The following is a 26,377-nucleotide window of genomic DNA, read 5'->3' on the forward strand; positions in this document are numbered from 1 at the left end:
TGCTGCCCCAGGACTCACTGTTCCAATGTCCTGGAATAATGCCTGCTAGAGAGTGACTGGAGGGAGGGAAACAAAGAGAGAGTGAGGCAATTAGAGATTGAGGGTATAAGGAGAGAATGAGTGAGGAATTAGGTAGTAATATAAGTGAAGGAGAAGAATGAATGATCAGAAAGAGAGAGAGAGAGAGACCAACCAAAACAGAAGGGAGGGAGATAAACAGAATGTCAAACATACATGGAAAAAAGGAAAGATATAAGTAGTTATATAATTGGGAGAGGACAGAGTTGGAGACGGAAATAGAAAAAGAGAGAGAAAGTCAACGAATAACAAGAACGTATACAAGAGAAGGGTGAGAAAGAGAAAAAAGGGAAAAGGGAGAAAGAAAAGAAAGGATGAGAGAGAGAGAGAGAGAGAGAGAGAAGAGGAAGTGTGAGGGGCTGACGTGGCTCTCTCTGCCTGATGCCATTTACATACTGAGGAACACCCAGTCAGACTCTCACAGGCTGCAGCTTTATAAAGCAGAGCCCAGTGAAGGGAGAGTTTATCAGGAACCAGGCACAGGGACAGGAGCACACACCATGATTACACACATCCAGCTGATCTGGCCCCTGGCATTCTGTGTCGCAGGTACAAATCTCTCTCCTTCCACCTTGAATCTTTCGCTGCTCTCCATTTCACTCCAATTCCACTGACTTGTGATTGAAGGGAAAATGCTGAAACCAGAGGAATGCTCAGTGTCTCCAACAATCTCTCATTTGACCGGCTCTTTCTGTGACAGTTCTGACTTCACTGTGTTTCTCTCTGACCCCTCAGGTATCAATGGGGAGATTATCATGACCCAGTCTCCCCCGGTGCTGTCAGTGGAACTGGGCCAGACTGCAACCATCACCTGTACGGCCAGTCAAAGCATTAGCAGCTACCTCAGTTGGTACCAGCAGCGAGAAGGTCAGAAACCCTCTCTCCTGATCTATGCTGCAACATCTCGATTCACAGGAGTCTCCGAGCGATTCACCGGCAGTGGATCAGGGACCAGTTACACCCTGACAATCAGCAACGTTCAGAGTGAGGATGTCGCTGACTATTACTGTCAGCAGGATTACAGCTGGTATAGCAGCTCCGCTCAACACAGTGATACAGAGCCATACCAAAACCTCAAGACACACAGCACCACCTCATGCACTGACACATCAATCAGTTATATAAAATGTATAATAATGGACACACAGTCCCACAGCCTGAACTGACACATCCACAATTAGATACAAATGAAACTGAACAAATTACCCCATGCTGGGATTGTAACTGTCCATGACACACTCCAGTCCCTGTGGTGTCCACCGCTCACTGAAGGCCTCAAGTTTCCCTCTGACACTCCATGACCACGCGTGAAGAACAGCTGCAAGATTTAATATCGAAAAATAAATTTCACAAAGCTCCCAAGCCCAGCTGGACACAGAGAGAGATGGAGACAGAAAGACACATGAATGAGGGAGAGACAGAGAGGGGCAGAAAGAAGTTGAGAGTGAACGAGAGACTGGGAGACAGGGAGAGGTTGAGAGTGATGGGGGGGAAGCAGAGAGCAGAGGTTTTTGTACAGCCTCTGCACTGGGAACTCTCACTGTGGGACACGTTCGGTAAAGGAACCAAGCTCAGACTGAGTAAGTAAACCTCAATCCTCTGTTATTAACCCTTTCAATACTGAAACACACTTTCTAAAATACAGTTACTGATTTGTTGAAGGTGTTAGTGGGGAGCTGCAGTGAACGAAATGGTTGATTAAGGAGCACTGTGTCTAACAGTTGTCCAACCGTACCACTTCAGTTCCATTGCCCCCTTTAAGAAGCAAGATATAAGTCAGTCAGTTTTACTCACCGTGTGGAGGAGCTCTGTCCATTTGCAGCCTGTGGTCCCATTCCTGCAGCATGGAGTGAAATCAGTGAGTAGCCTCCTGCCAGTCTCAGTGTGACGGACACGGGGCAGAGTTTGATGTGAGCTCTGGCTCCCTGTCCCAGTCTCTGATCTCACTGACCTCAGCAGCAGCAGCAGCAGCAGCAGCAGCAGCACAGTGAGACACCGAGCTCCCACCTCCCCCAGCTTTAACTCTGCTCAATCACACAATCACAGAATAGTTACAGTGCACAAGGAGGCCATTCCGTCCATCCTGTCTGTCATGGTTCTCCGACTGAGCAATTCACTGAGTGTCATTCTCCTGCCTTCTCCCTGTCACCCTGCACATTGTTCCTTTTCAAATAACAGTCTCATTCCCTTCGGAATGTTTTAATTGAAGCTGCCTCCACCACACTCTTAGGCAGTGCATTCCACACCTTAACCACCCACTGGCTGAAAATGTTGTTCCCCCTCTCACTTTTGTTACTTTTACTTATTACTTTAAATCTGTGTTCTCTCGGTCTCAATCCTTTCTCAATTGGGAACATTTTCTCCCTATTTACCCTGTCCAGGCCCCTCCTGGTTTTAATTCCTCAAACAAATCTCCTCTCAGCCTTCGCCAAAGAAGACAGTCCCAAATTCTCCAATCAATCTGTATAACTGATGTTCCTCATCCCTGGAAGGATCTTCAGGAATATTTTTTGCCATTTCTACAAAACTTCAGCTCCTTCCTGAATTATTCACATTTTCTATGACCCTCATGATTTTATAAACCTTTACAAGGTCACTCCTCAGACTCTTACGTGTCAGAATAAAAAGTTTCAGCTTTTCCAGCTTCTCATCGTCATGGAGTCATACAGCGTGGAAACAGACCTTTCAGTTCAACTTGTCCATACTAACCAGATATCCTAAATCACCTCATCCCATTTGCCAGCATTTTGCTTACATTCCTCAAAACCCTTCCGATTCATGTACCCATCCCAATGCGTTTTAAATGCTGTAATAGTATCTGCCTCCAATACTTACTCTGGCAGCTCGATCCAGACACATACCACCCTCTGTGTGACAAGTTACCCCTCAGGTCCCTTTTGAATATTTTGCCTCTCACCTTAAACCTATGCCATCTTGTTTTGGACTCCCTTTCCCAAAGAAAAGGCCTTGGATATACACCCTGTCCATGCCCCTCATGATTGTATAAACATCTATAAGGTCACCCCGAAGCCTTAGATGCTGTAGGAAAAATAGACCCAGTTTCTTCAGCCTTTCCCTATAGCTCAAACCCTCCAATTCCTGGCCATGTCCTTGTAAATCTTTTCTGCAGCTTTATAAGTTTAACAGCATCCTTCCTATTTTCAAGGTGATCAGGATTGTTCACATTATTGCCAAAGTGGCCTCACTAATCTCCTGTACAGCTGCAACATGATGTCCCAACTCCTATACTCAAAATAGTGACCAATAAAAGCAAGTGTACCCAACACCTTCTTCATCACCCTGTCTACTTGTGACCCCACTTTCAAGTAATAATGCACTTGCATCTTCAATCCGAGGTCTCTTTGTTCAGCAACACTCCACAGGGCCCTCCCATTAACTGTCTAACTCCTGCCCTGGGTTGCCTTTCCAAAATGCAACATCTCACAGTTATCTAAACTGAACTCCATATGCTACACCTCTGCCCATTGCCCCATCTGATGAAGGTCCCGCTGTACTCTGAGATGAATTTCTTCGCTATCCACTATCGTACCAATTTAGATATCATCTACAAACTTACTGTAACTCCTATATTCACATCCAAATCATTTCTATAAAATAGTGAATCCAGCACCAATGTTAGTGGCACACAGCTATTCACAGATCTCCAGTCTGAAAAGCAACCTTTTACCACCACTCCTGTCTCCTATCTTCAATCCAATTTTTTTATCCCAATGGCTCACTCCCCCTGGATCCCATGTGGTCTAACCTTACTAACCAGTCTATCATGTGGAACCTTGTCAAAAACTTTACTGAAGTCCATATTGACAATGTCTATTGTTCTATCTCCATAAATCTTCTTTGTCACCTCCTCAATCAAATTCAGGAGACATGATTTCCTATGCATAAAACCACATTGATTATCCAAAGAATGTAAATCCTATCCCACAGAATCCACTCCAACATCTTACCCAACACTGACATCAGGCTCACTGGTCTATAATTCCCTGGCTTTTCCTTACAGTCTTTCTTTCTTAAATAATGGCATAACATTAGCCAACCTCTCTGGTTCTCCAGCACCTTACCCATAGTTGTCAGTGATACACATATCTCAGTAAGGGGCCCAGCAATCTCTTCCCTAGTTTGCCACAATGTTCTGGGATACACCTGATCAGGTCCTAGGGTTTATCTACTACTTTTATGTGTTTTCAGATCTTGAGCGTCTCCTCATTTGTGTGTGGTCTCTTTTCAAGACATCACTATTTTTCCAAATTCCCTAGCTTTCTCCACAATATATACTGACCTGAAATATTTGTTTGGGATCTCACCCATGTCTTGTGTCTTACCAAAATATAGCACTCACATGTATCTGAATTAAACTCCATCTGCCATTCCTCAGCCCACTGGCCCAGTTGATCAAGATTCCATTGTATTCTTAGACAGCCTTCTTCACTGCCAATGATTAGATTAGAGCCTCTACGGGGTCGAAACAGGCCCTTCTGCCCAAAAAGTCCTCACCGATCCTCCGAAGAGTAACCCACCCAGACCCATTTCCCTCTCAGTAATGCATCTAACACTGTGGGCAATTTAGCATGGCCAATTCACCTGACCTGAACATCTTTGGACCATGGGAGTAAACCAGAACACCCGGAGGAAACCCACGCAGACACAGGGAGAATGTGCAAACTCCACACAGACAGTTACCCAAGGCTGGAATCGAACCTGTGACCCTAGCTCTGAGAGGCTGCAGTGCTACCCACTGAGCCACCGTGCTGCCCCACCTGAGCCACCACTGAGCCACCGATGCCACCTGAAAATTCACCTGAACACACTCTCACAACTCTGGGCCCTTCCTGCCCATTACACTGCTACTATCCCAGTCTATATTCAGAAGCTAAAGACCGCCCCGCCCATTTATAACAACTCTATCATATTTGCAGGTCTCTGTAAATTCATGCATTTGTATTCTTCCACATCCTTCCCACTGGGAGGTGACTTATTGACTGAACTGAGGATTCTGTGTTCCTTTGTGTTCCTCTTTGACATTCTCTCCTGGTTCGCACAGCCCTGCCAAGTTAGTTTAAACCCTCTCTAACTGCATGAGTAAACCACCTCACAAAAATCCAAAGACCTCCCTCATGGATCCTCTTTCCAGCCCCACAGTCACCTGTGCTCACCTCCTGATTCTATTCTCACCTGCATGTAGCACTGGAAGTCATCCGGAGATTCCTCCTTTTCAGTTCCTGCTGCTAATTCCCTCCAGAGCTCCCAACCTTCTGACTGCAGGACCACGTTCCTTTTTCTCCATCCATCACTGGGACCAATGTGGACTATGACTGCTGGCTGTTCCCCCTCTCCCCTCAGGGTGCTCTGCAGCCGCTCAGTGACATCCTTGACCTTGGCATCAGAGAGACAACACACCATCCTGGATTCCCATCTGCAGCTGCAGAAACACCTATCGATGCCCTCACTCTCAAATATCCTCTCACTATCGCTCTTCCAGTTTTCCTTCTGCCCTCCTGTATAGCTGAGCCCCCCCCCCCACCGTGGTGCCAGGGACTTGGCTCTGGCTGCACTCCCCAGATGAACCATCATTCTCATCAGGATTCTGAACTGAATCCTAGTTGGAGAGTGGGAGGCACTCAGGGATTCCTGTACTAGCTGCCTGGTCCTTTTGGACTGTCTGCTGCTCCCCCATTCCCTCTCTCCCTGCATACTCTGAAGGTGCAGAGTGACCACATCTAGAAACGTGCTCTCCACGGAGCTCTCAGCCTCACAGATGCTCTCCACTGACACCAGCTGCTGCTCAAGCTCCAGAACCTGGAGCTCCAACTGCTGTCACTGACCACACTTCCTGCACTCATGGTATTCCAGGAGCTGGGAAGCATTCTGAAGTTCCCACCTAAATGCACACTCTCTCCACTCTTTGGTTATCTGTTGATAAACAGCTACAGCAGGGCTCACAGTCCAGTAAGTTCAGTGTTCCAGGGTTTTGGGAAACTCTCCAGAAGACTTTAAGAAATAGGAGCAGAAATCAGCCATTCAGCCCATTGAATCTGCTCTGCAATTTGATCTTGGCAGATATGCTTCTCAACCCCATTCTCCTGCCTACTCCACAGGAATTTTCCATCCCCTTAACAATCACAAACCTATCTATCCCTGTCTTAAATACACTCAGTGACTTGGCCTCCACTGCCCTCTGCAGCAATAAGTTCAACAGATTCACCACCCTCTGGCTGAAGAGATTCACCCTTATCTCAACTCTAAAGAGTCGGCCCTTCATTCTGAGGCTGTGCCTTGGTTACCGAGTCTCTCCTGTTTTTGGAAACATCTTCTCTGCATCCACTCTATCCAGGCCTGTCAGTATTCTGTAAATTTCAATAAGATCCCTCTTCATCCTTCTAAAGTCCATTGAGTACAGACCCAGAGTCCTCAAGCACGCCTGATATGACAAGCCCTTCATTGCCAGGATCATTCTTGTAAACCCCTCCAATGCCAGTACATTGTTCTATTAAAATATGGGTCCCAAAAATGCCCACAATATTCCAAATACAGTTTGACCAGAGCCTTACACAGCCTCAGCAGTACATCTCTGCTCTTGTATTCTGGCCCTATTGAAATGAATGCTATCATTTCATTTGCCTTCTCAAGCACAAACTGGACCTGCCTGTTAACCTGAATGAGGTTTGTGCTTTAGATTTCCAAAGGCTTTCCTCATTTAGCAAACAGTCTTTGTATTTCTTCTTGTGTTCTATCTGCCACTTCTTTGCCAACTCTCAGAGCCTATTAGGACCTTTTACAGCCTTCCCACTTCCTCAACACTACCTTTAGATTAGAGATTACTTTAGATTACTTACAGTGTGGAAACAGGCCCTTCGGCCCAACAAGTCCACACCGACCCACCGAAGCGAAACCCACCCATACCCCTACATTTACCCCTTACCTAACACTACGGGCAATTTACGTGGCCAATTCACCTGACCCGCACATCTTTGGACTGTGGGAGGAAACCGGAGCACCCGGAGGAAACCCACGCAGACACGGGGAGAACGTGCAAACTCCTCACAGTCAGTCGCCTGAGTTGGGAATTGAACCCAGGTCTCTGGCGCTGTGAGGCAGCACTGCTAACCACTGTGCCACCGTGCCGCCCCTCCTGTCCCTCCACCTATCTCATGTTGTCTGCAAACTTAGCAACAATGTCTTCACTTCCTTCATCCAGATTGTTAATGTATAACGTGAATAGTTATTGTCCCAACATTGACACCTGCAGAACTCTACCAGTCACCAGCTGCCATCTTTCCTCACTCTCTGCTTTATGCCAACCTGTCCGTTCTCAGTCCATGCCAGTACATTGCCCCTAACACCGTGGGCGCTTATCTTATGTCAAATACCTTCTGGAAATCAAAATACATTACTTCCTCGGACTCTCCTTTGCCTGACTGGCTCATTGCCTCCTCAAAGAATTCTAACACATTTGCCAGGCATGACCTCCCCTTGATGAAACCGTGTTGACTCAGCCCTATTTTACCATTGCACTTCCAAGTCCACCGGGTGACACTGTGGCACATTGGTTAGCACTGCTGCCTCACAGCGCCAGGGACCTGGGTTCAATTCCTGCCTCAGGCGACTGACTGTGTGGAGTTTGCATGTTCTCCCCGTGTCTGTGTGGGTTTCCTCCAGGTGCTCCGGTTTCCTCCCACAGTCCAAAGATGTGCGGGTCAGGTGAATTGGCCTTAGCCTTAGGCAAGGGGTATATATCCCCCATCAAATCTCCACCTCCACACCCTGACTCCATTGATTCCTGAAAGATCATCACCAATGCCTCCACAATCTCTTCAGTGATCTCCTTCAGAACACACTGGTGTAGTTCATCCAGTCTGGGGGAGTTATCCAAATTCAGACCTTCCAGCTTCCCCAGTACCTCCTCCTTACTGATGGCCACTACACGCCTGAACTGCCCCCTGACAGTCTGGAAGTACTGGTACACTGCTGGTGTTTTCCATGGTGCAGACTGATGCAAAGTATCGATTCAATTCCTCGGCTATTCCTTCATTTCCTACTATTCTTTCTCCAAACTCATTTTCCAGTGATCCAATGTCTAGTTTTGCCTCCCTCTTCCTTTTTATATATTTGCTAAAACTCTTGCAATCTTCTTTTATATTACTGGCTAGATAACTCCCAGATTTCATCTTCTCCACCCTTAATGCTTTTTTAGTTATCCTCTATAGCTCTTTAAAGACTTCCTAATCCTCTGGCTTCCCACTATTCTCCACCACATTGGATGCTTTTTCTTTTGCTTTTATGCTGTCCTTGACCTCCCTCATCAGCCATGGTTGCCTTGTCCTCCCCTGAGAATGTTTTTTTCTTTTTTGGGATGAATTCCTACTCTACTTCCTGAATTACCCCCAGAAACTCTGCTGTTTGCTGCCCCACCATCTTACCTGCTCGGCTCCCCTTACAACCAACTCTGGCCAGCTCCTTCCTCATGTCTTTGCAGTTACCTTTACTCAACTGAAATACAGTTCCATCTGATTGTAGCTTCTCTCTCTCAAACTACAGGGGGAATTATGGTCACTTATCCAGAGTGATACTTTCACCTTAAACTCACTAATCATGTTTGCCTCATTCCACATCACTGAATCCACACCTGCCTGTTCCATCATGGCTCAACCACAAGCTGCTCCAAAAACCATCTCGTAGACATTCCATGAAATCCTTTTCTTTCGATGCACTACCCAGTCCACCTATCCATTGAGGTCTACCCTGACATTTAGTTTATCCCTTTTCTGGGCGGCATGGTGGCACAGTGGTTAGCACTGCTGCCTCACAGCGCCTGAGACCCAGGTTCAATTCCTATCTCAGGCGACTGACTGCGTGGAGTTTGCTCGTTCTCCCCATGTCTGCGTGGGTTTCCTCCCACAGTCCAAAGATGTGCAGGTCAGGTGAATTGGACATGCTAAATTGCCCGTAGTGTTAGGTAAGGGGTAAATGTAGGGGTATGGGTGGGTTGCGCTTCAGTGGGTCGGTGTGGACTTGTTGGGCTGAACAGCCTGCTTCCACACTGTAAGTAATCTAATCTAATTTTCTGTCTCCTGATTGATTTCCTTCCCCACACCCTGATTACTGCTTGGAGACCTGGACATAACTTGCATCAGATTCTTTATTGTGGTTCCTCAGCTCTACCCACACAGATTCTACACCTTCTGACTTCTTGCTATTGATTGAATTTTATTTCACACTAACAAGGCAACTCTTGCCCCTCTGCCCATCTGCCTGTCCTTTTGATAGGACATGGATCCTTGGATATTTAGTTCCCAGCCCAGACCCCCTTACAGCCATGTCTCTGTGATACCCACAACATCGTACCTACCAGTTTCAATCTGCACTACAAGCTCATTGTGTATACTGTGTGCATTTAAGTACAACACCCTCAGTCCTGCATTGACTGCCCTCCTTCTCATCATTGTCCTCTTATCTGCTGTGCTTGAAGTTCGACTCTTGTTCCTTTCTGTACTCTCTGTCCTAGGTTGTCTTCTAGAAACTTGAATAACCTCTCCTGAGCCCTCCTCCACTTTAACTAGTTTAATTCCTTGGACACTCAATTTACCTTGATTTATTGCGTCACTTTGTCTACCTTATTCGGAATGCTTTGTGCATTTAGTTACAAACTCTTTAAATTTATTCTATTATTGATTTTCCCTGCACTTCTTTAGTTCCTTTGATATTCAAAAAATCCGTCCCCATCTTTTATTTTCTGGTAACAATCAATCCCACCACTAACCAACAATCGACCTTCTCCTTCACCTTCTGTTTTCTCATTTTCCATCCAACTGAACCAAATTACTTTATGTGTCGATTGACCTAAGGCATGGTGGCTCAGTGGTTAGCACCGCTACCTCACAGCGCCAAGGATACGGGTTCAATTCCTGCCTTGGGAAACTGTCTGTGTGGTGTTTGCACATTGTCCCTGTGTCTGTGTGGGTTTCCCCCAGGTGCTCTGGTTTACTCCCACTGTCCAAAGATGTGCAGGCCAGGTGAATTGGCCATTCTAAATTGCCTACAGTGTTAGATGAAATAGTCAGGAGTAAATGTATGGAATGTTTCTGGGTGGGCTGCTGTTTGGAGAGTTGGTGTGGACTTGTCAGGCTGAACTGCCTGTTTCCACACTGGAGGGAATCTAATCAGGCCAATATTTCTCATTATTGCTCTTTGATCTCTTGCTTCTACTTGGATCCTGCTGTGTAGAAACTGGCTGCCACCTTCCTGACATTGCAACAGTGACTCCTTGTCAAACAAAACTGTCTGTAAATGTCTTTGGAAGAGCCTGAAATGTTAAGGGCTGGATTGATGCCCATATGCTCTAAACTTTTCTGATTTACATATCCATGCCTTTTAAATGTTTTAATCATACCAGCCTTCACCACTTCTTCTGGCAGCCCATTTCATACATTTAACACCATCTGAATGAAAACGTTGTTCTTTAGGTCCCTTTTAAATCTTTCCCCTGTCACCTTCAACCTATGCCCTCCAGTTCTGGACTCCCCCACTCTGGAGAAAAGATCTTCTCTATTCACCCTATCTATGCTGCTCATGATTTTATAAACCTCCATCCGGTCACCCATCAACCTGCAATGATCCAGGGAAAACAGCCTCAGCCTATTCAGCCTCTCCCGATAGCTCAAACCCTCCAACCTTGGCAACATCCTTGTAAATCTTTTCTGAACCATTTTAAGGTTCACAACATTTTTCCTCCAGCAGGGAGACCAGAATTACACACAGTATTCCAAAAGTGCCCTAACCAATGTCTGTCAGCCACAAGAGCTCCCAACTCCAATACTCAATGCACTGACCAATAAAAGAAAGCAAACCAAATGACATTGTCACCCCCCCCCCCCCCCACCCCCCCCACCTACCTGCAACCTCACTTCCAGTGAAGTATTCTTTTTTTTTGGATGAACTGAGAGTCTTCCAGTTGTGAAAGATGCCATTCCATGGACTTTTGGATGAAGAGCAGGCAGTTCCCCCTGGTGTCCCTAATCAATATTTATCCCCCAGTCAAAATCAATGAAAATCTGTTTCTCTTCTTTTTATCATATTGTGTTTGGGATCTCGCTGTGCACAGTCTGCAGGAAAGATCCATTGGGACATCTTGATTTGGGGACAGGTGCTTCACAAATGCAAGTCTTTCTTTAAGTTTGAAGTCTCCTGATCCGAACACTCACCCATTGTCTGTGCACTCTCACCTTCCGGGGGCATGGGGTCATTAGGAGCAGTGACCCAAAGGACACTGAGACTCTTTGCAGCCTCACCCTTGACCTCAGCCCAGCAGTGTGCAGCAAGGTTTGAAATGTAATCTAGAACCTTCTACACAGACACCCCAATGTGACTCATTCCCGAAGTGTGTGGATCCGAGTCTGCTCCAAAGTTCTCGGATAAATTTCTCCTGATCTGTGGGTGATCGGAGGTTTGTTAAAGAAGTATCAAGATCCGTCCCACTTTCCAGCTCTTGCTCCATAGCTCTGGAGGTTTCACTGTTTGAAGTGAATACCCAAGTGTTTTTTTCAAAGTGATGAGGGTTTCTGCCTCTCCCACCCTTTCAGGCTGTGAGTCCCACATCCCACCAAGCTCTGGGTGAAAACAAATACCCTCAACTCCCCTATAATCCTGCCCCCAACTGATTTCAATCTCTCCCCATGGTTATTGCCCTCTGTGCTGGTGGAAATCAGTCCTTCCTACCCACTCTGTCCAGGCCCCTCATCATTTTACACACCACCATCAAATCTCCCCTCAGCCTCCTGTGTTCCAACAAAAACACTCCCAGCCAATCCAAACATTCCTCAAAACTCAAAGTTCCCATTCCAGACAAACTCTTCCTCTGTCCTGGTCTCCTGTGGGATCACATCCTTCCTATAATGTGGTGACCAGAACCGTACACTGTTCTCTCACTGTGCTCTAACTGGGGTTTTATACAGTTCCAGAATAAACAAACTCCTTGCTTTCACAGTCAACCAAAAATGAGATAAGGGAGGTGATGGTCTAATGGTGTTATTGCTGAGCTGTTAATCCAGAGATCCAGATAATGTTCTGGGGACCAGGGTTAGAATCCAGCAGATGGTGGCATTCAAATTCAATCAAAAAAAATCTGGAATTAAGTCTAATGACGACCATGAAACCATCTTTGATTGTCAGGAAAACGCCATCTGATTCCCTAATGTCCTTTCGGGAAAGAAACTGCCATCCTTACCATGTGACCCCAGACCCACAGCAATGTGGTTGACTCTAAACTGCCCTTTGGGTGATTAGCGATGGACAATAAATGCTGCCGATCCAGCAATTGCCCTCATTCCATCAAGGGAAAATGAAGAACAGTTTATCCCATGTGTCTTCTTACCACCTCACTGACCTGCATTAAACACCATGGCCAAATCTTCCATCTCCACATGACTTGCAGTTTCAAATTCCTTCATTATCTGAGATACAGATAGAAACATCCAAACTACGAGCAACCGTAGGCCATTTGGCCCCCGAGCCTGCTCCACCATTCATTATGATCATGGCTGATTATCCAACACAGTCCCCTGTTCCTGCTTTCTCCCCACATTCTTTGATCCCTTTCATCCGAAGAACTACATCTAATTCCTTATTGAACACATACCGCATCTAATTCCCTCATGCTGGTAAAATGGATGAGAATTATTGGGTTGTTGTTTTTTGACCAGTATGGACACAATGGGCTGATGGGCCTTTTGGGTCTCTCTGACTCGATGATTCTATTATTATACTTTAAGAATAACTGAGTACCAAGGACTGACCACTGTGTAACTACCTGTCATTCAGAAAAAGACTCATTCTTTCTGTCCTGTCTGCCAACCAGTTCCCAATCCATGTCAGTATGTGAACCCCAATCCTCTTGTTCATTTGGTCTAGATCTGGAAGCCACACCCTTACTAATTGTGGGACCAGATTCTGAACAGTCTGTCTCATCCTTCGAGGGCTCCTACTGCCCTGACACTGATTTCCCATCATGCCATTGGTTCCGATCCACTTTTACCAAAGCACCACACAGTTTAGTAAAATGAAAACTTTTACACTTGCTCCATGGTTCTCCATTTCCATCCCTACTCTCAATCTCACTGAGTTCTGATCACTGTCACGAAAATGCTCCCCCATTGACAGCCCTTCCAGCTGCCCAGAAACTGTCCCTTCTCTCTATGCTACTTCACCATCACCTTCTCAGGGGCAATTAGGGATGGGTAATAAATGTTGGCCCTGCCAGTGACACCCACATCCCAAGAAGCAATGTGAACAATGCTTGGTCATTTGTTGGGTTTATTCTGTATTGACGACAAATGTTCAAAAAGATTGTATGGCCAGATTATGGTTGAATTCCCTTCCAGTGGCAGGAATTAAAATTGTTTCTCTTGTCTTTCAGGCCGTGAGAACTCTCAGCCCAAGCTGACCTTGCTGCCCCCCTCCCCGGAGCAGGTCAATGCCAAGGGCACTGCCACCCTGGTGTGCCTTGCCAATCACTTCTATCCCGATGAGCTGGAGGTGCAGTGGAAGAAGGACGGTGCAGTCATTTCGGACGGGGTTCAGACCAGCAACTACCTGCGAGCTTCAGACAGCACCTACAGTGTCAGCAGCCTGCTGACCCTCTCTGGGTCTGACTGGGAGTCCGACGCTCGCTTCTCCTGTGCCCTCACCCACGTGACCCTCCCCTCTCCCCTCAGCAAGAGCATCAGGAGATCAGAATGTGTGTAGAGTGTTGGAGACAGTCCACAGAGGAGACACAACTTTAAACAGAACAGGGCTGAGCTGGCAGGACAAAGGTCATTGTCAGCACTGAATTTCAACTCTCTTCCTTCTCAGGATTGCTCAGAGAAACTTCTGAGGTTTGGATATTAAAGCAGGTCATCGCGACAGTGTCAAGAGAGCTTTACACTGTGTCAAACCCCATGCTGTCCTTGTCCTGGGAATGTTTGATGGGGACAGGATTGCCTTGTTATGTTAGCTGCACAAAACAATGTGAACCTCAGAAGTCTCTGCTTCAGTAAACCAGATCTCCTTCCTGCTCAGCTGCCAGTTCCAGTTTAAGGTTTTGTCACTGTTTAAAGGGGCAGGATTCTCGTGTTATTGAGAAAATCTCTCCAAGTGTTTTCCTCAAGCTCCATTGGGGCTATGAATTTGAGCAGCTTCCTCTGTCTGGGCTGTTAATTGCAGTTGTTTCTTTTTCTGTGAATGTGAATGTGGAAAAGGGAATAAAGGTGAAAATTCAGTCTCTGTCTCCGTGTGCTTTGGAAATAACTGACTTTCTCCTCCCCCATCTTTCAGTTGATTGGCTGTATTTCAGCAGGTCATTGTCACAATTGGTTACTTGGCCTGTCAATCAATTACAATCATCAATCATCAATCATTTTCAAATGATCCCTTTAATCAGGAATTTATGTAGATTCCAAAAAGAACAGAAACTGAAAGTTGTTGGGACTCAGTAAGTGCAATCTGATGCATTCCCTCTTCACTCTGTTGGTACATGCCCAGCTGATGGGATCGAACTGTGCAATCTCTGCTGCATGTCGGATAGCCCCTGAAATAATCTTCGGCCAATCACAGACATTGTTGGCTGTGTGCCTCTCTGAGTGTGAGTGTTTAACTCAATACTGCCTGTAGATGTCTCTCTGAGTGTGGCTGTGTTACTCAGAGACACACCACAGACAGTATTCAGAAACACACCCACATTCGGTGAGACACCGATCCGCAGCATGGAGTGTGAGTGTGTTACTCAGTGCTGCCTGAAGGTGTCTCTCTCAGTGTGTGTGTGTTACTCTGTGCTGCCTGTAGGTGTCTCTCTCAATGTGAGTGTGTTACTCTGTGCTGCCTGTAGGTGTCTCTCTCAGTGTGAGTGTGTTACTCTGTGCTGCCTGTAGGTGTCTCTGAGGTCTGTGTCTCCGAGCGATGGATTGAGAATGGGCTTTGTGCTGGGGATTGAAGATTAGGCTTTAATCTTCTCAAATCATGAATGAAAAACAGCTCAGCTGATTCAGTCTGAGATGGCAGCTCATTCAGATGGCCAAAGTTAAAAAACACACAACACCAGATAATAGTCAACAGGTTTATTTGGAAGTAAAAGCATTCGGAGTGCTGCCCCTTCATTAGGTAGCTGGAAGGGCAGGATCATTGGGCACAGAATTTATAGCAAATTCAGATAGCAGCTGTAAAAGGTGAATACTGAGAGTGTATTCTCAGGAAGGGAGGGATTTCAGAGGCAGTGGGCACTGTGCTCCCAAATGTGTTGATCAATTCCGAGGAGATTTTTTGAATCCAGGGCCAGAGGAGTTGTGGCTGCCTGCCCAGCCAATGCTGGCTCCCCATAGTCATATTTCAGTGGTTAATTAACCCAAAACTAGGTGCAGCAATATTACCTTCCAGGGAGAGGAGTTGTCTGAGGGAGGGAGGTTGAATTCTTGCAGCCCCAAGAGAGGTTGTGGTGGATTAATGACAGGTATGACCACCATGAAGGTGCCACCTTCTCTCCCCCTGCTACAGCTGTGATGACCCTCAGGTTAAAAGTGTGACTGCTCTGGGATAATGACCACATTCCTGGGTGATGGAGGGAAGGCCAACCTCTCCCAAAGGCAGCACAGGCTGGATTGAAGGTGAAACAAGAGTAAGCAGGGGGAGATTGAGGATGACAGAAGGAGGGGGTTGGTTGGCAGGTTGTTATTCAGAGTCAGGTACCAGAGTTTCAGTCCTTCTGACACTCCTCTTTTTTCTTTTTTTCTTCTTTTTTTCTTACTTACACGTGGAGAGTCCTTGACACTGATCCAGCTCCCTCAGAGCCAGCTCTCAGAATGTTCAGAACCCCTAACATGCCTGTTTTATTTCACCCCCACACTGCCGCCGAATGCAGGGGAGCTTATTTTTTTTCCCCAGCACCCATGGTGTGTGTGTGTGTAGGTGTGAGACACAGTGAGAGACACAAAGCGCACGAATCTTTATTCAATTTCCACCACCAGGAAGATAGGAAAACATCCGCGTGGCCAGTGACAAGCAGTGCACTTCACATCAAAGGGCAATGTTGTGTGATCAAACAGTGAAGGGGAGGGCAGGGATTAAGACACTCCTCTTTTTATCTGCCAGCCAGGACTCCTTGATTGGACAAAGTTAACTGTCCCTGTCAGGGAACTCATATTTTATCAAAAAGAATAAATCATTTATTGAACAAGGAGCTCAAGAGCTAAACGACACGAGACAAAATGAATGGTTTGAAATATTTCATCATGGGCACCACAAATAAGATTTGGGGAAGAATGTTTTCACTCAGCGGGTGGTGGGAATCTGGAATGGCCTGTCATAGAATCCCTACTGTGAGGAAACAGGCCATTTTCACCAACACGTCCACACTTATCCTTGGAAGAGTAACCCACCCAAGACCCAATCTCCTATCCCATTACTCTACTTTTGCCCTGACTAATGAACCTAACCTACACATTCCTGATCACTATGGGCAACATTAAACAGCCAATTCACCTAACCTGCATGTCTTTAGAATGTGGGAGGAAACCAGAGCACCCAGAGGAAACCTACGCAGACATTTGGAGAATGTACACACTCCACACAGACATTTGCCTGAGGCTGGAATTGAACCTGGGTCAAAACACTCAGACTGGCCTTGACTTCGCTCCAGCTTCTGCCTCCACTTCAGGCCCCTCCCACTCTGCAACCAAGACTCAGACTGCATTTCCCACAGTCACCCTGAGTCCAACTGCCTACCTGCAGCCAGCCAGCACACTCGCTCTCCCTCCTCACCCATCCACCCCCACAATGCACCCTCTCCCTCCACTTCTCCCTCTTCACCTCATCCCCACCTTCCCACTCCCCCACCTCACTCCACAGCCCACCTCCGCCCCAATCTCCTTTCTCTCCAACACCCATTCCCCCGTGCTACACCACAACCAACCCTCACCCACTGCATGCCATCACACTTCCCCCTCCCCTCTTTCAGCCAACTTGGGCCCCCCTCCAAAACCTCAACCCTGAGCTTTGCCCCATATTTACTATACCGCCCTGACCTCAAACTGTCTGAGGCCAAAAGATCCATCCTCAGGAAAGGGCTCACAGTCATTCCCGCCCGACCCCACCTCAACGACACCCACACCCACCACGATGCGGAGCTCTTCTTCTGCCGCCTCAACCTCCGTGTCTTCTTCTTTAACAAAACTTCCAAACTCCCTCTGAGGAACCTTTCTCCCATCTCTAACTTTACTCCTCCATTTGGTCTCCCCCTATTAGCTGTGTACACACTCGAGACCTCTTCATTGCTGACTGTTGATGTGCCATCACCCGCCTCCATTTCTCCCCTCACCCATTCCAACCACACCCCCTCTGATCAAGCACTCCACTCTCTATGTGCCAACCCCTGTTTCACCAACAAACCTGCTGACAAATGTGGGGTGGTGTTAGTCTGGAGAACAGACCTAAAAGTCACAGAGGCTGAACCCCAACTCTCAGACACCACGTCCTACCTCCTCCTTGCCCATAACCCCACTGTGACCCATCAGGCCAAAATCACTCACACTGTCAGTGACCTCATTGCCTCCAGTGATCTCCCCTCCACTGTCTCTCATAGTCCCTCAGCCCTGCATTGCCCAGTTCTCCCTGGTCCCCAAAATCCACAAGCCCAACTACCCAGTTGACCCATCATCTCAGCATGCCCCTGCCCCACCGAACTCCTCTCATCCTACCTCAACTCTCCTCCTTGGTTCAGGCACTGCCCACCTACATCTGATACATCAACCATGCCCTGCACCTCTTCAGTAGCCTCCAGTTCCTTAGGCCTAAGTGCTTTATCTCCACGATGGATGTGCAGTCCTTATACATGTCCATACCCCACAAGGATGGCCTCCAGGCCCAACACCTTTTCCTTTGCAACGGACCCATCCAGTCCCGGTCCACCAATATATTCCTCCGCCTTGCCAAACTAGTCCAGGGGGTGGCCATGGGCCCCCGTTTGAGCAATGTCGACCAGTCCCTCTTCAGTGACTATACAGGCACTGTGCCATTACATCAGTGACTATATCGGTGCAGCATCCTGCATCCAGGCTGAACTGGAGTGGTTCACTGACTTTCTTCATAACTTCCACCCTGTCCTCAAAATCACCTCATCCATCTCAGACACCTCCCTGCCCTTTCTACACCTCTCCATTTCCAATTCTGGCGATAATCTTCAAACAGGCAATTACTACACACCCACTGACTGCCATTACTACCTGGGCTACACCTGCTCCCAACCAGTCTCCTGCAGAACTCCATCCCATTCTCCCAATTCCTCTGCCTCCACTCCATCTGCTCGGATGAGGAGACATTTCGCTGATCACAGATGTCCACCTCTTATGAACAACATGCTTTTCCTCCTTCTGTCATCCTTCTGTCATCCACTGCACTACCTCCATTTCCCGTTCCATTGCTCTAAACCGACCCCTCTCCAAACACAATGAAGTCAGACTCACCATTGTCCTCAACTATTACCAATCCCTGTACCAATTAACGCATCATCCTTAAACACTTCCACCAACTCCAACTAGACTAACCACCAAGAACATTTTCCTCTCCCCACCCCTGGCTGCCTTCCACAAGGACTGTTCCCTTTGACAATTCTTGGTTTGTGGCATCTGCCCACCTACCCTCCCGAACCCCCAGGAACCTTCTTTTGCAACACCAAAAGATGCAAAGCCTGCTGGTACACCAATCCGTCCCCTCCATCCAGGGCCCCCAAACAGTCCTTCCAGGTGAGACATTGCCTCTCCTCCAAACTAGTTTACTGCATCAGGTGCCCGTGATGTGGTCTTCTCTACATTGGGAAGACCAAATATAATCTTAGGGAACGTTTCACCGAGCATCTCAGCCAGGCCTGCAAGGGCCGATCAGACCTCTCAGTCACAGTCCATTTCAATTCCCCTTCCCATTCCCTTTCCGACATGACCATCATCAGCCTCCTCCATTGCCACAATGAACCAAACCACAAATTGGTGGAACAATACTTCATCTTCCATCTGGGCAGCCTACAGCCCAGATGACTCAACATTAAGTTCTCCAATTTCAAATAACCACTCTTCCCTTCCCCCGATTCCCTTCCCAGCCCCTCTCCCTCCCTTCCACTCCTGCCTGCCACCTACCGGATTCATTCCTCCCATTGACCAACCAAGTTGTACCATCTACCTGTCTTCACCTATCCTCACTTAATCATCCTGTCCCCACTACCCCCTTTATCTGCTTCCTCTACACCTAACCCCATTCCTGAAGAAGGATTACACCCAAAACATCAACTTCTCCACCACCTGATGCTGCCTGCCTTGCTGTGTTCTTCCAGCCTCCTGCCTGTCACTGAATGGAACCAGAAAAGGGTTAGACAATCAAGTATCAGGGCCATCAACAAATGGGAATGGGACATGCTACAGACAGATGCATTGAGACAGTCAATCACAAAGAGAAGACCAAACTGGAAATGAAACACTAATACACAGTGGATGGAATTTAATGTCAAAAAGTGTGAGACCATACAGTTGGGTCAGAATAATCTAAAGGCCGACTATTATTTAAGTAGTGAGAGATTCCAACAAAGTGCAGTACAGAGTGATCAGGGTAGTATTGTGCATGAAACACAGACAGTTAGTGCAGGAGCAGCAAGTAATCGAGAAGGCGAATGGAATTTTCACCTTTATTGCTGGGGGTTGGAATTTAAAAGTAGAGAAATCTTGTTAAAACTATCGAGGGTGTTAGTGAGCCTGCATTTGGAGTATTTGTCCCTGTATTTAAGAAAGGATGGACAGCTATTGGAGGCTTCCTCCTGCTCCTATTTCCCATGTCCTTGTGTGCTCCAGTGTCCTTCCCTCACAGCAGAGCTGGTTGGAGCCTGCCTGCAGTAGCAGCCTCCAGTCTCTGGGTGGTGCTGTGAAAAGATCTGCCTTGCCCAGGCTGTCACAGTTCCCACATCAAAACAATGTCTGGTTTTTGGAAGTATTCCATTGACTGTGAAACATTTCCAAACATCCTAAGTTCAAGAAACGTATAGCATAAATATAATTCTGTCTCCTTTTATATTTTATCTCCATGTCTCCCAGCTGTCGCCTGACAACATCACACACTTGCGCTAAATCTAGAATGAATCATGAATCTCTGGGAGAACTTAATCTATGACAACACTGGGATTAATAACCACCTCCTCAGTGGGCTTTGAGGGTGAAGGTCAACAGCAGTCTCACTGGGACTTGATCTGGGTTATCTTGATCGTGATCCAGTCAGTCAGTGTTTTTGTCTGGGTCCAGATAGTACAGACCAACCTCGGACCCTGTGATCTGATTGAAGTGAAGGGTTAGCTGTGCTGGGCTTTCACACATGGCTCACACACATAGTGAAGCAGGGATTACACATTTCATGAGAGTAAATGGAACTAACAAACTGGTTGGTTGTGACATCCCCAACCTGTCCCCAAGAGAGTGGGGACAGGAACAGTAGTATTCTCAGACAGAAAGGGTGGTAAAAATTATATCCTGCAAGGAGAGCGGAGACAGGAAAAGCGACGCTCCGCAGAGACAGGCGAACAGTAACTGTCTGCTCCCCACTTTCTTGTTGTGACATATGCCCTTGGGAAATGGGTTTGGTTTTTATTTTCTCAATTGTATTTAGGTTTGCCGAGGTGATTCGGGAACAAGGATTCCAATTCAATATTTTGTGTAGCAGCAGATCTACTGAAGGTCATGGTTTCATTTGGAGTTTGCCCAGGATTCTGTCCAGGCTGATACAGCATGATTTACCAGTGTTGCTCCTATTGGGCTAAACCATCACACACGAGGGAATCTGACAGGCACTTTCTCTTTGTGCTGGCAAATGAGAGATTTGCTTTTACTGCAATGGTGGCCAAAGAAATGAGTCAGTGGAGGTAGTTCCACAATGTTCTGATGTTCATGATGGGATTAACCTCGACAGTTCCCACTTGCTTTAAACACCGACAGTGGAACAGGAAGTCACCACGCAGTGGTCTCCTGGCTCACACTGAGAAACCAAATTGATGGTATAACTGCAGAGAGCAAGACAATGGCTTGGACTCACCGAACAACCAGAGGCTTCAGCCAACAATTGGATCAAAGGCAAATGGAGTGTTGTATAAACTCTCAGTATCTCGGGAACAAACACAACTGCTGAGCTACAAAACCGAACAGAATATTTTTACAACAAATTGTCATTCCAAAAGTAAAATACAAACACAATATGCATAAAACCTGAGTACAATCTAATTTCAGAGACTACAGCATTTTCTTTGAAAGTTGGATGATAATGAGATGAGAATTCAAACAGCCACCCATTCCGTCACACAGTGTTGAAGTTGCACTGTCGTCATCATTACACGTTTGCAAGCTTCTTAATACATGAAAGGGGAGAGAACCATTGCAAACTGTATTACCACGAGTCGGGATCCATTAAAAACTAAGACCATGATATTAAATGCTCCCAGCCAGATGCAACACTGACGCATTCACATCATTGGAATGTTAAATGATGTTAAAAAGTCTGCCAACCACTTTCATGAAGACAGAGTATTTAAATCTCAAGAGGCATTGATGATTTTTTTTCAGTTCTATAGCAAGGAAGCAGCAGCTGACATATGAACTCCAACAAACTAATGATAACAGGCACTGAATACAGAGCAGGTTCCTGAGAGAGAAAAAAAACAGCAGAGATCTGTCCAAGCTAGGAATATTTTAGACCAGACACCTTGTTGCCAGCAAGTTACTGCAACTTGAAAATTCCAGTATGGTTAGAGAGAGAAAAAGGACAATGTGCAGATTGTTGAACAGGCCCCTACACCTGGGCCTGAGGCAGGAGCCCAAGCTCCAACACACTGGCCTCACTTCACACCAACCTTCACACAGTGCGGGGTCATGAACTCCGGCCATCAATCCCTCTGGGACCGGGACGGAGTGAGGGAACAGGGGCAATTGTAGAAGAGTCAATAAGGAGTAAAGCAAGATGGAGAGGGTGTTTTGGAAAGGGGTTAGAGGAGGAAATATACTTTGTGTCACTCAGTACTGACATCATCACAGAATGAACAAAACAGCACACTGTGAAGACAAACAAAAGTCACATCAAATTACTTTTCTTTATCACACGGGACATTTTCATTGAGGTGCTTCTGAAGCTGTACACTCTCTCTATGGGTCTCTGCAGATTGAGCCTGTCAGCTCCAAGCAGAGTCCCACTTTACGTTTCACTGATCAGGGACAGTGAAGCAGCTGCCCTCTAGTGGCGAGAGAGCGCTTGCACGGCTGCTGAGGATTATGGGTAAAGTCCCCTTCCATTCGCGCCCACACAAACCAGCAGCTACTTCAGCTGCTTTATTGAAAACCACAAGCTTTCAAGGCGCTGTTCTTTCAACGGTGGAACTGGCCACACGATCAAACGAATTAGGGGCAGATGAAGGAGATTCATCCTCTTGAGCCTGCTCCCCATGGCTGACCTGATTATTCACATTCTTGCCTTACTCTGATAGATTCTTGAAAGCAATGGCTATCTACTTCTTCACTACAAGCATTCAGAGGTTTCATTTCTATGTTTGAAGGAGAGTTCCAAAGATCTATGACCTTATGCAAGAAGAAAAAAAACCTGCTTTTCTTGGTCTTAAATGAGGGAACTTATTTTAGTTTTATATTCTCCCTGTAAAGGAAGCATTCTTTTCATATCCACGCCATTGATATGGCATCTGCTTTTAATCAGCTGCTCTCTTATGAGAACAGCTGCCTATCCTGCCACCTTCAGTAACTGATGCACAATTGCATCCAGGTCATACTGCCCCTCCACCCACCCATACTTGTACTCTTTAGTTTGTTGGTCTCTCCAAGTTTCCTTCCAAAATGATTGTGACATCTCTTTCCATTAAATTGTTTCTACAGCCATCTGCTCATTCCATTAACTTACCTACATGTTTTTCGAAGTTCGAAGCTATCTTCTTCAGCAGCTGTAATACATCCAAGTTTCATACCATCAGCAAATTTTGAAATTATGCCTTGTGCACTCAGGTTAACATTTATTTAACTATTTTAAGTATTTTTAAAAAAAAATTTTACAAACTATTTTAAATCAAACCTAAAATGTATTGCCCATCTCTAGTTGCTCGGACTGAGTTCTGAGCCAGATCATGGGGCCGTTAAGAATGAATCACGTCACTGTGTGGGACTGGAGTCACAGACCGGGTGATGACTGGGTTCCCTTGTCCAAACCACATTCATGAACATGACATTGAGTTTCATGGTTTTTTTTTGTTCAGATCCCAGCACCTTCCTTCCCAGATATTACATGGCTCACCACCGTCCTCTCGGACAATTAAGGAAAGGGCAACAAATAGCAGCCATTTTTGTGCCCGCCCATCCCAGGAGAAATCAAAATAAATTAGGTACACTTCAAATGATCAAACTGGTGAGGCTTGAATTCATCTCTTTGAGAGACTGTAGGCTAGGCTAAAAGTAGGGCCATGACACGGGTGACCCTGGTTTGTCAGACTGAAAGGTGGAGTGTCCTTCAGATTGACACTGGGATCAGGCACAAAATGAATTACACTCAAAGACCGAACAAACGGCTATCAAACTGCAGAGAACAGTAATTTATCCAAGGGAACTCAACAGGTATCAGTGGGTGTAAGAGCATTAGGCAGGCAAGTGTCAGATCTTGTTGAATACACCAGAAACACAGTCACTCATTAAGAGAAGCAGGGAAATGGGAATAATTGAAATCTCTGCTGAGAGATGGAAGGGGTTTTCTCGGTTGTAACGCCTCTGAGAACGATAAAACTTGAAGGGTCGTTTATATCATAAACAACATTGCAGCATGGTGAACTGCTGCCTTCCTGAACCCGCTGCAGCCATGTGCTGTAGGTAGACCCAGAATGCCCTGAGGGAGAGAATGCCCTGATTTTAACCCAGTGACAGTGAAGGAACAGGGATATATTTCTAAGTCAGGTTTGGGGAAAATCTTACAGCTGGCAGTGTTCCCATGTGTGTACTATTTTAAAAGATGTTAATAACCTGAAAAAGAGGAATAATAAAGGGAAAGTAATGCTAGAAAGCATTCGACTGGATGGTGATGGATTAATTATTGCGGTGACTTTTTGGGTAGAGTTGGCTGTTCTTGTCCAGCAGCAACATTCTCCATGGTAACGCTTTATTGCATTCCAAAAGAAGACGTTTAAACCTCAAAACTCTGACCTCACTCAAAGGCAGTGCTAATTATTGACAGATTTTATGATTTTTTTAAAAGAAGTTTCAGCCTTGGCTAAGTTTATAGAACTCCTTCCATGGAGTCAGAAAGGTTTGGCTTCAGTTCACTCTAAGGTGGGTCAACAACTATCTCATCCATCAGTGACAGAACTGCTGGGAAGTTCCTTTTGGCTCCTGGGAAGGTCCGCAGTTGGAAGCGAGCAGAGCAATGCTTGTTGGAGACAAGGCTATCACTGGAGACCTTGGCTTATTATGGAAGCCCAGACTAAATGCAACTAAAGGCAGGTGTGGGTCATGGGAGAGGTGGCAGTTTAACATGAGGACATCATCTGAAGCTCGGTCCCTTGATTGGACACATTGTGGGAAAGCCAAGCTGATTTAATCCTTGAGCTGCCATTAAATCAGGATAGATTCAGGAATTTAGGGGTCAATTGGTTCCTCAGTCTAGTTGATATCGTCTGATGGTGGCTGAGAATTCCAGTTCACTACTTCTGTCCTGATATTCATTGGGAGAAATTTTAGCTGCCATTGGGGATATTGAAATCGGCTACTTGAGTGATTAAATGTGCCTGGAGTCATGTTTCCAACTGTATTAAATCTGGGTCAAAGTGTAAACATCAAACCTGATATTTCGTTTGCAAAACTGAGAGAAGATGTGCAGGTTAGGTGGTTGGCTGTGCTAAATTACTCATTATGCCCAAGAGATGTGCAGGCTAGCAAATGGAAAATGCAGGGTTACAGGGATAGGGTAGGGGATGTGTGGGTCTGGGTGGAATGGTCTTCAAAGTGTCGATGTGTACTTGATTGGCCTCCTTCCACACGGAAAGAATTCCTCGATTCTATAATTGTATGAAGGCTAGAACAGGATCTCGACAGTGGAGGGAGGGTATTCTGATGTTCAAAAATTCATAAACAAAGAAACACAGTAAATGTAGATTTACCATCAGCGCTGACAAACTAAAAGGCAAAATGACACATTCTCCAGTCATATACCAGGTACAGAAAGGAGATCAGGAAAAATATTTTGATGCAGTTATTTGAATTTAATGATTATAAACTGAGTGCTCTGTTCAAAAAAGTACAGAATTACTTTTTAGGATTTCAACAGGTCTGAAGCAAAAGAGGAAATCAGGATCAGTCAGTTCAGAATACAGAATTTGAGTGAGACAAAACCCTTCTTGCGAAAGCGTTTCATTTTGCCTTGCTTTCTCTCCATGGATGCCGCATGACCCGCTGGGATCTTCAGTCTACATGGTATTTGCCTTTGCTGTGCTATTTCTTGCAAATTGTCCTGATGTGTGCAAGACAGAATCTTTGACAAAATGTGCCTTTTTTCAGCAATATTCAAATTCAGATCAGTTTGGAAGAGAAAGCAGGGCCATGGAATCATCTTTCCTGCAGGGAGGGAGGGAGTGTGTGTGGAATCTCCCATGGGCACGGTTCTCCTGGCTGCCACCACATCAGGAAGGCTGGAGCTTGATGATTGAGCTGAATGGACAGGGCTCACTCTCACAGTCCTCAGAGCCATGGAGCCTCTTGTAATGGGAGCATCTGCTTGGTGTTGGGGCAGACAATGACATTGCAGTGGGATTGGAAATGGGACAACTCGACACTGGATGCTGCACAATGGCTGCGCCGACTCTTCCTCTCTGCCTGATCCCTTCAGGAGTGAACGTGGATGTACAGAATAGCTGAACACCTTGGTTTTTGAAGAAGGCATGTGCAATGGAACATTATTCTCCAGCTGACTGTCACCAGCTTGGTGCTAGAAAAGGTTCCTTTATTCATTGAGCTGAGAGCCTTGCTCCTGACCCAGCAGATTGGTGTTGTGTGGAGTTTCAGGAGATAAAGTGAGGCTGAGGAGGGAGTGAATGAGCAAGTGAGTAAATCTGCTTCTCAAATTTCCCAGCAACATTGAGAACTCAGGGTTAAGACACAAAGGAGGAAGGATGAAGAGTTGAAGAAAGATTTCACACAGACAATATGCATGAGTGGGTATAGAGAAAAAAAACTAATTAATTCTTTTGAAATTACAAAAT

At 46.1% G+C, this 26,377-nt stretch overlaps 1 gene segment (V, D, J or C); it reads left to right on the forward strand.

Annotated features, from left to right (window-relative positions):
• The first annotated feature begins 564 nt into the window (after nt 1–564).
• The window catches only part of LOC132818895 (Ig kappa chain V region Mem5-like), a 602,774-nt gene continuing 576,961 nt past the window's right edge, over nt 565–26,377 (forward strand). The window contains 1 exon segment of the V gene segment in view: nt 565–627. Coding sequence covers nt 579–627 — 49 coding nt within the window.

The sequence above is a fragment of the Hemiscyllium ocellatum genome, chromosome 9 (assembly GCF_020745735.1).
Source record: "Hemiscyllium ocellatum isolate sHemOce1 chromosome 9, sHemOce1.pat.X.cur, whole genome shotgun sequence".
Classification (NCBI taxonomy): Eukaryota; Metazoa; Chordata; class Chondrichthyes; order Orectolobiformes; family Hemiscylliidae; genus Hemiscyllium; species Hemiscyllium ocellatum.